Source organism: Tamandua tetradactyla, chromosome 8 (assembly GCF_023851605.1).
Source record: "Tamandua tetradactyla isolate mTamTet1 chromosome 8, mTamTet1.pri, whole genome shotgun sequence".
Taxonomy (NCBI): Eukaryota; Metazoa; Chordata; class Mammalia; order Pilosa; family Myrmecophagidae; genus Tamandua; species Tamandua tetradactyla.
This window is the reverse complement of record NC_135334.1, coordinates 39,187,868-39,203,681: the sequence shown is the minus strand read 5'-3', so window position 1 is coordinate 39,203,681 and position 15,814 is coordinate 39,187,868. Positions and strand designations below refer to the sequence as shown.

The following is a 15,814-nucleotide window of genomic DNA, read 5'->3' as shown; positions in this document are numbered from 1 at the left end:
GTGCTGTTTATTGCTATTCTTTTCAGAGAGATCTTTCTCCTTGAGGCCTGACCATTTCTGGAAATTTGCCCTTTTGCTCAGCCAGCTAACCCTACCTCATTTGCTAGCTGCAGTTTAATTTGAGTGCTCTGTGAGTGGTGAGGTAGGACAAAACCAAGAAATTCTAAATTAGTATTTCACACATTCTAGAATATCAGGCAGTTAGGACAGTCCAAAAATTAGAAAAACTGAGCCATGTGAGAAAGGAACTTTGAAAATCTTAAAAAACTTGACCTCATTCCCAGGTAAGAAGCAATTACCTATTTTTTATTTGGAAAACATGATTTTTCAAGCCTAATGGTTTGAGGTTTTCTTGTCTCTTGCTGCCAGAACAGTGCTAATGTGGTTTCACTTTGGAATGCTGTTTTTGTTTGCTGTGTACAGTGTGCATTTTGAGATTTACACAGGAGTCTGTCACCCAGAGACCTGTGGTGACTCACAAACCCCAGCTCCACGGGGCATGCCGCAGGTCTTGGCGGCTCGGCAGGACAACGTACCCTCCTGACTCGAAAGGAGGCTTTAGAGTTGATGATGTAATTGACAGGGACACAAGCTGTTCTTAAATTCCTTCTAAGTTAAACCTTACTTGAGAGTCAGCGGCATTAGAATCAGGAATTGAACAATCAGCGATTTGGCCAAGTTCTTCCTGTCTACATGAAAGAACAAAGCGCTAATTTTGTGACTTTATTCAAATGATCTGAACATTTCGACATTTTAAAAAGGGCATTCCTGGCGCCACCTAGTGGGGCTATTGTTATGTCACAGCCATATGTTGAATCCTTAAAATCAAGGTATTTTCAGTAACCTAGTCTTAATTTTGTAAAATAGGCATGGTAGCTGTCTTTTTTCGAGGGCTAATATGATATATGATATACCTATCTATATGATTAGAACTCAGTTTTCCTAACTCCAGCTGTATTGCTCTTTCCACTTCTTTGCCAAAAATACTCTCAGCAGGGAAGAGTGTGAGGAGTGTACAGGCTGAATCGAGTGAAGCAGGCCCATGAAGAAGGGTTCATCATTATGAGGTGACCAAACACTATCATGAATTTTGCTAATACAATAATAATCATAAAATATAATAATTCTAAATTTTCTCCATGGATATTTTTTATAATTTTTATTCTATAACCATATTACCACAGTGTATTCTGTTGTAGGTTAGGGATAATTTTTCTTTTCATCAAGAAAAGAATCATTATTATATGGTCATGACAGTTATATGCTTTCACATATAAATCAATCCCCACTCCACCTTCAATTTCCCCTTTCAACCACATTCAGGTATGTTCTTCAGTGCTGTTAATTACATTCATAATGTTGTACTGCCATCACCACTTTCCATTACCAAAAACCTTTTCCATTGTTCCAAACAGGAACCCTGAACATTTCAAGCTTAACTTCCCATTCCTTATTTTTTATTTACTCTTCTTAAAAAAAAGAGAAACAATGAGTGAACTACATTCACCAGGAGATATTGGCAAGAAAAAGGAAAAATTTAAATGACTTTGTGTGAGGGAAAGCTCAAAGTTATACTTTAAGACAAAATAGACATTATAACAATGTCTGTTGAAAGTAACTTTTTATTATAAACAATATAAACACTTGCTGATACATTCTGCAAATATAAAAAGTGCACGAAAAGTCAGAGAGAAAAAAACTACCTACACACAGCCCTATACCCTCAAGGGGCTCACAATCCAGTAAACTGGTATCTTCATTTTGGATGTCTCTGTTTAACAGATATTCTTCTAATTTATGATATATTTTATTCAAAAAATATTTTATATATCCACAGTAAACAAGACAATTAAAACATTTATCTAGATAAAATAGGGTCAAAATGCTACTTTAGTCTTTTAAATAACCAAATGATTTACAAAAAAAGAAAAAGGTGATGCTGTGGCCTTAGATTAGTTTTTATCACAATTTTAATGATTTACTTTGTGACTATCAAAAGGCTGGAAATATTTTCATAATAAGAGAGATTGTCTTCCTTTATCTTCTATAAATATACAAAAAGGTACTTGTCTTATTTAAGAGCAACCCTTGAGTCTATCAAAAGTGAAAATTAAACAGAATTAAAAAGCCAAGTCTACTGTCCTTAGCAATAGACTTGCTTTTCTATCCTTAGTAACGTTGATATTTCCTTGAGTGTTTGTGTGGACAGTGGCATGAACATCCAAGTATTCTCTTTTTATGCAATTTTATTGAGATATATTATCATCCAAATATTTCTGATGCAAGACCAAAATGATTTATTTCTTTGGAAAGGTACTTGCAATGTCTTTATTACAGACATTTACCTTTAGTTTACCTTCTTTCATATATGGCTATCATAGGCTCCTACAAATTCCATTTTCATACTATTTTAGACTTTTTAAGTGAAGATGATCTGATCATTATATAAATATGATTTACTTTTATGCCTTTGCAAAGTTCCCCTAGAAATATATTCAAAAATTATCTTAACTCTTTTTGATAGGCCACATGTCCCATTTTTGGTGTGGGAAATATTGTCAGCTGTCACTTCTGTATAGCACACAAGAATCAGCTGATCCTTGGAGATATTGATTGCGTTATTTAAAAATTCTTGAATGTGGTTCCAGCCACGCACAACTATATAGATACTGCATATTCAAAGATAACTTACTGACGCCTGTTCACAGAACCAAGCTTTGCCCTGATATGTGCCCCCTTCCCCCCAAACCTCGGCAAGTATTTTCCCAAATGCTCTCCAGGATTTAAATAAAATGTGAAGGACACTTAACACCACAATAGGGAATTTGTTGTCATGACACGAACTATACGTTTACTCCAGATGCTGTATTCAAACTGTATGGGTCCACTGAAAAAATAGATGTAACCTAGGAAAAAAGAGCATAAAGGACATTTCAGAGTTTGAAAATATTAAGGTTTATTTCAGATAATACTAACTTTCCAAACTTTGTCTTTTTTAAGCCTTCCTAATACTTCGAGGTATTACTTATCATTTTAAAAAGAAAGATATAAAAGTTCCCAGCTCTCTTAAATTGTCACCTAGAACAACCTGTTATCTTGCCATGAGTTCTAGTATTGATGCTTGAATTACTGATGTTAGTGTATTCTGTTGAAGGTTAAGGATAATTTCTCTTTTCATAAAGAAAAGAATCATTATTATATGGTCATGACAGTTATATGTTTTCACATATAAACCAATCCCCACTCCACATTCAATTGTAGTTCTGTCATTTCTCTTTGCATCTTATTATCTTTAAACATAATTTAAAGTAGTGTTTAAGTGTTGGCGTTCTTTCAGTGATACAATTAGCAATCATTAAGTAAAATTCTCATTTATCCTAAGCATGTTAGTTTTTGTGTATTGTCTAGTTAAGTAATCATGCAAAAGTTATTAGTTCCTTAAGTGTCATACATTTATTAGTGCATCTAAGTCGTGTGCTAAAATTCTTTATACAATGCCCTCCTTTAAGGTCAATGCAATGAAACTAGTTACCATTTTTCTCATAGACAGCATCCACTATATCACCAATTCCTGGGAAGTCCTCTTCTATTAGTCTGGGGTAATCTTTATCCATAATGTGATTGGTATCATCATAGCTATTGAATGAGAAAAAGAAACTATAAATACAATGAATATAATGGCATTTCTCAAAGTTGACAAGAGTTTTAAGACTGTAAGACCATTAAAAAGTATGACATCTCTTTAAAGATATGAATTACAATTAAATAGTTGATGCTTGGTAAGTATTTGTTGAGTTGTCTCAAGGCCATCTTTGCAAAGTTAGTTACAAGTTCATTTCCTTTTCACAATTATGTGTCAATTATAGAGGCATGCCACTGAGAAAGTGGTCTCAGAATGAAACAACTATATGTTTATTCACTGAACAATTATCTATTGATCACTCACTATGTATAAGCAACTTGCTAAGCACAATAATGGATGCAAAATATATAAGGTTTCATTTATGCACTTAAAGATTATCCTAAAGTACATTGAATTAAAGACAGAAAAGAGAGCATAGGTTTCCTAAACTACATAGTCCATACTTCTCTTCCTTCTCCCACTCTAGCACTCTGGTCAGCCAAACCCATTCTGGGATAACCTAGGAGAGTAGGCACCTATAATATGCTATATTCCTGATGAAAGTATTTTATATTCTTGAGGTATGTTCCAGTATGTAAAAGATAAGAACTACTGAACTGTCAAGAATGCTAAGGCATGTATGTACATAAAAACTACACCAGGCAATAGAAGCTAAGCATCAAAAGAGAGCTAATGAGGAATGTCACAGGAATATAGGGGATGGGAGATAATCTGTGGATGGGGTGATCAGAAAAGACTTTGCAGAAATAGTATTTCAAATGGATTTTAAACAATGGATAGAATTGCAAGAGGGGAAAATGGTGGAAAAGATCTTCTAAGCAAAGAGTATTGTATAAGGGGTGATTTAAAAGCACCACATATTTGAGATATTTTAAGCAAATATCTTGGCTGAACCATAGACTTCACATAGAGGTGTAGAGACTTGAAGAATTTGGTAGTAATTTTTGGAGTCATGAATGTCATTATCAGTAACAAAGGCATCATAAGGCAAAGATGATAGTCAGGAATATGCATGTATGTGCGTGTGTGTGCGCGTGCACACGCATGTTTGTAGAGTTGAGGTAAAGCTTCCATTTCAGATATTTTGAGTGTTAGGTTAACTATGAGATATTCCCATCCCCAAATATGTACATGCAACCAGGCCCCTAAATGTTGCGAACGTCAATGCTGTTTTAATCTATACTTTTTTTTTTTTTGTATTTTTGTTTTGAATATTCCAGTACCATTTGCCCTTCAGAACTGGGCAGACTTCACAAAAGATGTGGCCATGTGTGAATTAGGGAAGGATGACAAGGATGAGAATCCAGGAAAAAGATTAGAAGGAATGAATATGCCAAAGTAAAAGAGATGGTTTTACCATGGTTGAATCACAACAAATGGCAAAGAAAGAAGAGTGGCTGAGAAGAGGTGAGCGGTGTGTGTGTGTGTGTGTGTGTGTGTGTGTGTGTGTGTGTGATTAAGAGGACTTGAGACATTTAAATACCTGCCTGGGCTGCCTGAAGGAGCTAACATGGAACAGAAATGAATAACTGACTTGACATTTTTAAACAATGCACAAGATAATAATTTATAGCAGGGAGAGTTGGTAGGTATTCACTTTGCCTCCATGATGCAACATGCGTCAACAAATATGGTCTCCATACCTCCACACCTGGTTTCCTGAGAAGAATAGAGTCTTGCCTGTATCTTCAAAGTGGACAGCTGCACTTATCTTTTTAACCTCTTTTGGAAATCCCAGTTCAGATATTTTTTGGGGATAGCCTTCTAGAATGTCATAGCCATTAAGAGCCCAAAATTTTCTGCCTAGAATAAATGAAAGAACAATTTTATTAGGACTCACATGTGTAGATATTTACTTCAACAAAGAAAGACTCATTTATACAATTAGAAATAAAATGTTGTGGTCATCATGCTTATAAACATAGAAAAATGAACATTCTTTCAGCAGTTTAAATCCCTTTAAAATCCTGATATCCTAATTTTGAGTACAATTAGTCAAATATTATAATTAATTTTGAAGTTTATTATCTCTGAGTATTAAGTTTGGAGCAGGATAGAAAAATACATTAAAATTTCTGCATGAATAAACAGCACAGGAGGAACAGTAAATTAGATTGAAAACTCAAATTGTACACCAGCTAGAAATGTATGTCTTTCTCTGAAAAGTAACCTCAGTTTAGTAGTAGTCAGACAATAAGAACAACTTAATCATCAATAGCATGTTAAGTAGTCATTATAAATCATACTCATGAAGATGAAGTGGCAATTTGGGAATCATCTATGATTTTAAGTTTAAGGGAACAAATAGAATTTTAAAATATATGTCAGATTTGGGAGGCATTTGGTAGAATGGTTTCATTTCTCCTTGGTTCTTAATTTAGCTATATTTTTAGTAGTGGTCATTTTCCTAAGTCTTTTGGTAGCATCAGGTTCATCACTGCCTGCCCTGGAGAGCAGGAAGCCTCACTGTGGAAGGCTTACCTCTAAAGATGAAGATAAGGTCACGAGAGGGATGTTCGTAAGCAGCATCGATACGGTTGGGAAGTTCTGGCCAAAATGATTTTGTTAAAAACAGCTCCGGTTCAACCTGTTGAGGGTGCAGGCGCCAGAAGAATCTAGCACAAAAGTAAAAATACAGGATTTATGGAAAGTAAAAATATTCTCTTTTTTTTTGGCATGGGCAGGCTCCGAGAATCGAACTCGGGTCTCTGGCATGGCAGGCGAGAATTCTGCCACTGTGCCACTGTTACACCACCCTGTCCTTCTTTTTTATGTGGCATATTTCCATGCCTCGAGCCATCTTTCTCCACATCACCTCCGAGGAAGTTAGACATACCCATTCCCTATCATCTATGAAATGGAAAATTAGTTCCTTTCCCTCTAAGGGCCAGTTATAAGTCGTTGCTATCCGAACTTTAAAGGTTAAAATCTCACAGAGCCTTTGTGAAGGCTACAAATCTTTGGTGGGGTGAGCATTTGCTTTGTTCCATTTTGCCCATCTTATATAAGGCAGCTGGCTAAGGGCAGTAGTGAATACGATGTGCCAGGCTCATTATTGGGCTTTGGAAATAGAATATGAGTTGCACAAACAAGGTCTTCCCTGGTCTCCTGGCCTCTAGAAACTGATCTTTGAGAGAACATCTGGAATACAGCATAATTAGACCTATAATAGAGGAGATGGGAGTGTTATGTATCACAGATGAGAGACTACATAATTGATGAATGAATGAACAAATGAGTAAGCATATAAGAACAATGTAGGAATTAAAAAGTAATATTACATTTTTTATTATCTAAAGGTTTAGGTTTACAAAAGCATCACCTCACCCATTCCCTATGTATCTAAAACCAAATTTTTGCATACCAAAAGGGAATTCATGTGGACATTATGAGTAACAGTCTACCGAAATGGTAATTACTTTCAATACTTATCTGTCTTATACATTATTTAGATTTCTAGATTTACTTCATCTTTTTTTCTTATAGAAATTGTAAATGTACAGAAAAATAATGCATAAATACTTGGTTATATTTTTAAGGAAAGGCTACAACCAAAGATATTTTTTTTAAAATGCACAAGCCCATGATTATCCACTGTGAAGGAAAACATTCCTCCATCATTCATTTACTGGTCTGAAATATGTAAATGAACTCTCCAAAGGCCTATTATTTTCACTGTTAACTTCACCTTTGGCAGTTTGACCAGCTGTTTTGGCAATTTCCAGACACGGCTTCACAAATGTTCTTAACATGCCTGTTTGATGAAAGAATCCAAAGCGTACCTGTCTTTAAAGACCACTGTTTCTCCTCGGAGACTGGTAATGGCATCAAGGGATAAGGAAGGATCACATTTATCTGGAGTTTTGGGGTGTTTAGGGTTGGGATCCTCGTCTCCTGCACCTGCAGCCATGAAATGAGTGGAAGAAGTTACTGAAGTGACTCTGGAGGAAAGACGTAGGATGAGAAGTTACTGAGGCTCACCAGCCCAACAAGCCAACCGTCTTAGGAGAGGAGGCGAAGGTTCCTTCCAGGGAAGGCAGTAAATCCCGAGACTCCTATATAAGGAACATAAGATACCTTCTCATCCTACATCCTTCCTCACTCTAGAGTTACCAAGTTCTGGCAGGTTGGATGTCCGCTTCTCCTTTCATCCTTTAGATTCATTTTAGCTACAAAGTCAGGTTTTCTGAGGGGAATGACAGAAACACAGAGGGTGGGAGTGGAGAGCAAAAGGCATTGAGTAAGTCTCCCCATGCTTGGCATAACCTGTTAAGAGACTCCTCTTGAGAAATACATTCTCCTTCAAGCCGTTCTGGAAGGCCCATCGCTCCTGCAGGAGCCCTCACCTCTGTCCCTTCGCCTGCCCATTTTATAACCTGTCACCACCTGCTAATGCCACTCACCGACTTGCCACAGTGCCCGCTGTCTCTCAGTAACCAGCTGGGCCTTCAGCAACTGTCATGTGAATTGTCACATGTTTGTAAGTTTTCCCCTAGTTCACATAAGTGCAGATGGGGTGCAGTGTCCAATAATAATCCTACATTGTCTTTTCTCTGTTTAATTCATATTAGTTTTATCTTCAGTCGCTCAGTCACAATATCGTGGAAATAATGTGAATTGTGAAATAAATTGGCAAATTCCCTCTGCCATCCTCAAATTCATGCAGCCACCCATACCAGATGCTATAGTGAAGAAATAATGGGTTGGAGAGGCATGAGCATGTTTTCTGATTTACATGCTCCAGCAGTGTTGACATTAATGAACTGTGCATTGCAGCTGTAGCTCTATTCATGGCAGATAATCTTGGTTGTTTGGGTAGAAATTTATTTTAGAATATTATTGAAATTTTGGGAAAAAATGTTCTGGTCACTGTAAATTCTGATTAAAAACCACCACAGGTCACTTGAGCAGTTTTGACTGTGGTAAATTGGAGTGGTTGAAGGGATAACCAGAATTTATAGAAGCTGGTGAAGATCTCATTTTTACCATCAGTTGTGTGACTATAGGAACACTATTAAAACTTTCCTAATCTTAGTTTCTTCATTGGTTAAGTGAAGAATAAAATAGTTTCCTTTCTTATCTCAAAGGTGTTTTGAGAGTATCAAATGTACTTTGCAATGGATAATATACAAATACAAGGAATTATATTCTGCAAAAAATTTGGAGAATGGAATATTTTCTACTTCAGCAGATTGATATAGAAAGGAAAAAAGGATATTGTTTTCCCAGCTTTTAATAATAAAACCAGGACAGCAGTATTGACAGCGGCAAATTCATTAGTCATTTTGACAATAAATGGAGGTCTCTATTCTGCTTTTAAAAGAACAAATTATGAGTTACCGTAGAGAGACTGGATCCCCTGTACGTCATCATCTGGCAGCATGAAATGGCTCTTGCCAGTGTAGGTGTAGATGGGAAACATGAGCGCCCCTGGGTCCTTGGAGTGGTCGAGACCTAAAGAGTGGCCAAACTCATGGGCAGCAACAAGAAACAGGTTGTAGCCTGTAAGGAAATAAAGAAATCACGAGAAAATAATGTACTCCAATTACCAATTAATGAAGATTGTTTTCTTTATTATTTTGGTATGTCACCTTTTCTCTTTCTTGACACTGTAATTCATTTTATTCCTTACATATTAAAAAAAATGTTTAGTTGCTTAAAGGAAAATTTAAATCCTGGTAGTTAATTGAGTGTGCTCTTTGATTATAACTGCCTATACATTTAGGATGTCAACAGATTGCTCTCAAACAATTAGAAAGTCATATGGACTTACTGTGAAGACATTAATAAACCTGATTTTTTTGTCTTCTCAAGGCCAGGTGAGGAGGGGAGATGGTGATGACCTTAAATGAGGAGTGAGAAGGTCACATAGTGTGGTACATAGCTAGGGTGCTGCCTAGGGCATCATCTGAACAGGAGGCAGCATCCAAAGGGATGATGACCAAGTATGGAGGATGCACTAAAGAAAGTCTCTGGGAATAGACTTAGATATGAATTCCATCCTGCTCATTCTTTCCAGAATTTCTCTAGAGTCTAGAATCTAGAGAAACAGAAATTCTGGACATGATTGGCCAACTTTCCTCTAGCATAGAAAAATACTGACATAGCATTTCCACCGTTTCCTCCAATCATTCTTTCTGTTAATTTTTGAGCCTCCTAATACTGGTATTTTAAATGGGAAAAAAGAGAAAATAAAAGATCAAAAGAAAAATAATGTGAGTAAAACAATAGCAATTGTTATTAGTTCTTCTTAGAACACATCAAAGCTGGAACCAGTGGTTGCCATTTGACCTCAAATAACATTTGTCATCATAGCCTGTATATTAAGAAACATAACCAATTTACTAAAGGGTGCTGAAAATAAGCACAAAGTGTACGTAACCTGAGTGAAAAGTAATTTGTCATTGAAATGCCTAGCAATGGACATTATCCTTGGCCTTCCACTGAAAAAATTAATCCAGATTGATTTGTCGATGTTTTCATTCATTTAAACTAAATATTTTAAACCCAGAGTTTATGCAGGAATCTAAAATTTAGGCTTACTGTGACTGCATCTTAACAATATTAGAAGTTCTCCTTTCTTTCTAAAACCATCCTTTTCTGTAATTCAATCAGAACATAAATATGTAAAACTGCTCATGGCTCCCTTCAAAGACATAATCAACTCAAAAATTGAGGCACTGATCATACAAGGTCCAGTTTTACTCTTGGGAAAAATAACTGTTTTTTATTTAAATGAATTATGAAAAACAGCTGTCTATGAAGACTACTTCTACTTGTCACAACTAAGGGTTAGTATAACTCCAAAGTTAAGTTCTATTTGAACAAAATATTTGGCATTTCTTCTTTAATTAATATTCCCAATTCTTTTGAGCCTTGAAGATTCAATTACTAACTGAATTCATAAAGCATTCAATCCCATTTTGCTCTTGTAAATATAACCTGCATCTGGTCTTCATCATACTGCTTGGAGTCAGACTGTCTATATTTCTTAGACTGCTATTTATAAAATGAGTAATATAGATATGCCTGAAGTATGTAACTCATATAGTAGGAATCAGAAATTGAGTAGACTTGTGTCATTGTTATTTCTATCAAGGAAAAAAAATTTCAACCCACACCCAATTCATCTATGACCTACAGATCCAAACGTAATAGCCTTAAATACAGATTTGTATTAAACTTTACTTCTTCAACATGCCAAAAGGTAATGCAGAGTAGCATAACCTTGATTGACAGAAAAGATATTGTGGTTTTGCTTTGAAATTAGTTAGTAGTTCTCAAGTGACAATGCTAAATTAAGTAGATTTTTGCTCATTTTGCATGTTTCACATTGGTTTATAGAAAGCCACATATAGTGTCATTAGCAAGTATGAGATATAAACATTTGATTTTTTAGAAAATGTAACCAAATGTAATTCACTTGTATATTTCTTAATTTCTTAGCAGAGGGTTCCCTCTCAATCTTATAGCTTTCTAAGAAATATTACCTTTGGAACTACTTGTCCAGGTTTCATCATCATCAAAATGGGCATCGCCTCCATAATTTGGACCAGGAGGGAAAGCATGGGCCAGCAGACCAGAGGGTCCATCAAATGGGTAGAAGTCACCATGCTCTGCACAGAAAAGAAGAGTTAGGAATCTGATTATACCCTCTAAGCCTAGCACAGGAGCTTGGTGAATTTTGTTGAATGCTGCAAAAAGTAATAAGTGACTGAAAGAAGGAATTAAAAAAAATGAAACCAATTAAAGATCAAGAAATATGTGTTTCAAAAACTGTTTCTGCTTCATTACCTTTAGTTCCAAAAGAAATCATGATATCAGCAGTGCCATTGTGAAGTCTGGTAAAATTCAGGGGTGTCACATCAGACCAAACTTTGAAGGCTTTTCTGAATGCTTTCTCAACCTCAGAATGAGTCATATCTGGGGTATAATTCACAATCCTATTCAATAAAGAAAGTTTCAATTAAATTTTTGGAAGGTGAAAGTTGTTTTAAAAATATGTGTTCTTGGAATATTGTTTTTTAAATTTATTTTTTATTTTTGGAATATTGTTTTTTTAACCCAAAATGCAGTGGCTTCTTTAAAAGTTCCACTAGAGGTCCACTGCTTCAAAGAATTAATTAATTTTAATGCCATACAGACAGAAGAAATGAAGAATTCCATCGAACGTTTGAGTATCTCCAAATATCTGACCATCTGGCATCTTAAATTTAAAGTATTCAGTTGCTTAATAGAAGTTATTTTGTAATCTAACACTGATAGAGTCAAAGAAATGAAATAGCTCTGTGAAGTTCCTAGAAAGTGTGAAACTCTCCATCTTTAGCACTATTTAATAAATACTCCTCATGTGCTACATTTGCAAATTTTCTTGAGCCTGCTCTTGCTTCTATTATTTCATTCCTAAAAGAAATACTTTGAGATTTCCACCGAAAACTAATGCTGGGTTAACAGTGAAAGATGTTCTGAGACATTCTCATTGACAGTATTAAAGTAATTCCTGGATTTAATTTACAGTTAAATATTTGTCTACTTAAATATTAGATATTTAACACAATAGAATTAAACAGTTTATACTATTTTTAAAAAAACTAATAAATATTAAAGCAGGAAAGCCTACGGTTTACCTGTAGGTTAGATTCAGTTTGGACCATTTGAGAGTTCGAGGGAAAACATTGTATTCCCCCACATCCGGAACCCCACATCTCGGTTTTTTCATGACATCTAAGGTGTCGTCATCAAGCTTGCCAGTCACCTTTAAGCCGAAGAAAGACTGCATTTGTCGGAGCCGATCAACCACAGAGATTGTTGCAGTTTTCTTAAGGATGCCAGCAAGATTCAGAGGGTTGTAGTATGATTTCAAGTAGTGCTAGGAAACAGACCAAAATAACCTGCTTTTAAACAAGAAAAGCATTAATGAAATGTCCCACGCCATTGGGATTCGTGAGATACTCTACCTCTGCAAATTGGAGGTCTTCCTCAGACACATTGTCAGAATCATCATCATTGGGAAGGGGCAGGGACCAACAATGAGCCCAGCTCAAGAAGAGGAGAGCGGCCAGGACACCTGGATGCATCTTGAATGGTGATGCCTGGAGGTTGTTGCTGCTCCTGTGGCCCAGTCCCTGTGCTTTTATAGACCTGCAGTAGTGAGTCATCTCTCACAGATATGGTTCCACTTCCTACTCTGTTGGAAGGTAAACATGCTTACATGATGACTTTTTTTTTTTTCTCCCAAGGAGTGTTGGTTTGTGGTAGAACTTGACGGAAATATAAATGAAGGCATCTCCAGTTTCATCAGTTTCAAAACCCATCTGGCAAAATAAATACCCTCAGCATATTTATGGATACTGTGGGAAGAAGCAGAGAATAGTACATTTTTCACTTCACTTGGCAAAAATTTTCCCCTTCTCTAGGGAAGCAGGTACTTTTTATTTTTTCATATAATAAGAATATCAATATGGAGCATTTGCTCCCATGAAGAGAAATTTAGTCCTGCTAAAAACTTCTGGTTTTAGCTTTCTGCTAGAGAGCTTTCTGCTTTCTCTCTAAAGTAACCACAGAGGGAAATATTGTGTCTGCCTGAGGCCCATGGAATTAGACTAGAACCAAGCTTGGTGACTCTGAGGTGCTATAGCACAACCACAAGCTTGGGTCCTCAGGCTGAAAGTTGAACTGTTTTGACCTCTCAACTATTATGAAGTCCTACAAAAATTCCCCATGGTTCCAGGCAGAAGTAAAGAATTCTATAGGAATCCAGCAACTTATAATGGCTAACATGTAGAGGGACGATTATATGCTGGGTTTATAAGGCATTATCTCATTTAATCCTTACAACAGCCTTATACAAATGAGTGAAAAAATAAGGACAATAAATAGATACTAGGAGGAGGGGGATAAAAGGTAAAGAATAAATTGAGTTGATTGAAATACTAACGGTCAATGAGAAGGAGGGGTAGAGGGTATGGGATATATGAGTTTTTTCTTTTTTCTTTTTATTTCTTTTTCTGGAGAGATACAAGTGTAAAAATGATCATGGTGATGGGTATGCAACTATGTGATGATATTGTGAGCCATTGATTGTATACTTTGGAGGGACTGTATGTGCGTGAAGATATCTCAATTAAAATATTTTTTAAAGAACAGCCTTATGAAGTAAGTGCTATCATAAGACTTATTTTCCATTTTGCAGTACCAAATTTGAGGCACAGAGTTGCTATTAACTTATTTAAGGCCATATAGGTAATAAACCAAGATTTGAACCCAGGCCAGCTGACTCAAGATTCCATATTCTTAATCACCATCCAATATGCCCTCTATCCCATGCCATTCTCAGATATTTTCTCAAAAACAGAGGTGCTTGGTTCTCACACCTCTGGGAGGGTCCAGGAAAGTGAGGCTCTCTAGGTAAACACATGCGAAGTTTAAGTTTCTCAATTTTTATTTTTAAATAAAAACAATAGATGTTCCTTTGGTCCAAGAACTCAGGAAATGTCCAAGGGGTTTCTACTCTATTATCCCTTTTAAAACTCCACACTTTCAGTACCTTGAAATCAGATATTGTCGTTGGTTCTTTGCAGATATAAATGAGTATGGCAATATAGGCCGTGGTCTTTAGATTTATTGGCCTTCTTAAATTACATGACTTACAATACAAATGAATTGAAGTGATTATGAGTCAGAAGGAAAATTAAGCTCAGGTCAGGAATGTAGCAAGACAAAGAGAAGGAGCATGAATCCAGATTTAGTGTAAATAGGGAAAGGGTATCACAACATGTGGGTAAAGTGTTATAATCTAGGTTAGCAAGTACCAAAAGCAAAAGGACACAGAGCAACATCAACAGCAAACAGAAAGGCCTATGAAACGTAAGCAGTCATTTGTGAGAACTACAACCAACTATGTCCTTAAAATAGATCATCTCTATGTGATGATATTGTGAATTACTGAGTGTATGTGTTGGGAATGTTTGTTTCTTGTAATTTTTTTTAATTAATAAAAAATTAAATTAAAATAAAATAAAATAAAATAAAATAGATCATCTGCCATGAATTCAAGATTAGATTTAGGCTCAATCAATGATGCAGAGCAATAATTTATTTTAAGCCACTTCTGCGTATAACATTTAATTTTGAAATTTAGTAGAGAATTATCCAAAACTTTGATTCAACTACATATGCTTATAAGAAATTAGTTCATTGAAAGCATTTATTTGTTCCAAAACAGTTTTGATTACTTTCTAAAGTCTCGCTAGATAAGAATTGTTTGAAGAAGCTTAAAAAACAAATAACATTTGTTTGAAAATGGGGGAAAAAAGAATGAAATAGGCTAACTGTACTTATACCTATAGACGTCCATATGTTTGTAGAAATGTTACCATTTTAGAAGTAGTCTTTTTTTTTTTAACCAGTATAGTACATTTTATTAAATGTGCAGTTGATTAGTAGGGTATCTATTGAACATGAATGGTTCATTAGCTGGGCAATATTTTTATTATTTTTTTTTGTAAAAAAATATTTTTATTGTAAAAACTTAGCATACAAACATGCAAACATTCTTGACATACAAATATTCCATACATGGTATATAATCAATGGCTCACAATATCATCACATAGTTGTGTATTCATCATCATGATAATTTTTTGAACATTTACATCACTCCAGCAAAAGAAATAAAAAAGAAAAACTCGTACATACTGTATTAGTTAGGGTTCTCTAGGGAAACAGAATCAGCAGGAGATATTCGTAAATATAAAATGTATAAAAGTGTCTCATGTAACCATGGGATGTAGAATCCAAGGTCCGTAGGGCAGGCCATGAGCTGGCAGCTCCAATGAAGATCCCCCATCAACTCTCAAGAGAGGCTGGCTGACTGAAGCAGGAAGAGTGACTGTCTCTTCTGAACCCTCCTTAAAAGCCTTCAGGTGATTAGATTAAGCATCACCCATTACAGAAGACACTCACCTTAGCTGATTACAAATGCAATCAGCTCTGGATGCAGCCAACATCATCATGATTTAAGTCCATGAAATGTCCTCATAGCAACAGACAGGCCACCACTTGCCCAACCAGACAACCAGGCACCACCACCTGGCCAAGTTGACCCATGAACCTGACCAAGACACATACCATACCCTCCCTCTCATTGAACACTAGTATTTCAATCTACTC

At 35.8% G+C, this 15,814-nt stretch overlaps 1 protein-coding gene across 1 annotated transcript; it reads right to left on the bottom strand.

Moving 5' to 3' along the window:
• Positions 1 to 1,613: 1,613 nt before the first annotated feature.
• Positions 1,614 to 12,746, bottom strand: MMP13 (matrix metallopeptidase 13). Its single transcript, XM_077112048.1, has 10 exons — positions 12,601 to 12,746; positions 12,271 to 12,512; positions 11,438 to 11,586; positions 11,134 to 11,259; positions 8,984 to 9,145; positions 7,426 to 7,543; positions 6,125 to 6,258; positions 5,287 to 5,446; positions 3,533 to 3,636; positions 1,614 to 2,906 (listed from the first exon to the last, which is right to left on the bottom strand). The coding sequence occupies exons 1-10, from the start codon at positions 12,718 to 12,720 to the stop codon at positions 2,806 to 2,808; spliced, it is 1,416 nt and encodes a 471-aa protein (XP_076968163.1). The 5' UTR covers positions 12,721 to 12,746; the 3' UTR covers positions 1,614 to 2,805.
• Positions 12,747 to 15,814: the final 3,068 nt, after the last annotated feature.

Coding starts and splice junctions, on each gene's coding strand:
- MMP13 (XM_077112048.1), bottom strand. CDS start 12,720: ATGCATCCAGGTGTCCTGGCCGCTCTCCTCTTCTTGAGCTGGGCTCAT. Junction 11,587..12,270: donor AAACTGAATCTAACCTACAG/GTAAACCGTAGG, acceptor TTTATTGAATAG/GATTGTGAATTATACCCCAG. Junction 5,447..6,124: donor CCTTATCTTCATCTTTAGAG/GTAAGCCTTCCA, acceptor CATTTATTCTAG/GCAGAAAATTTTGGGCTCTT.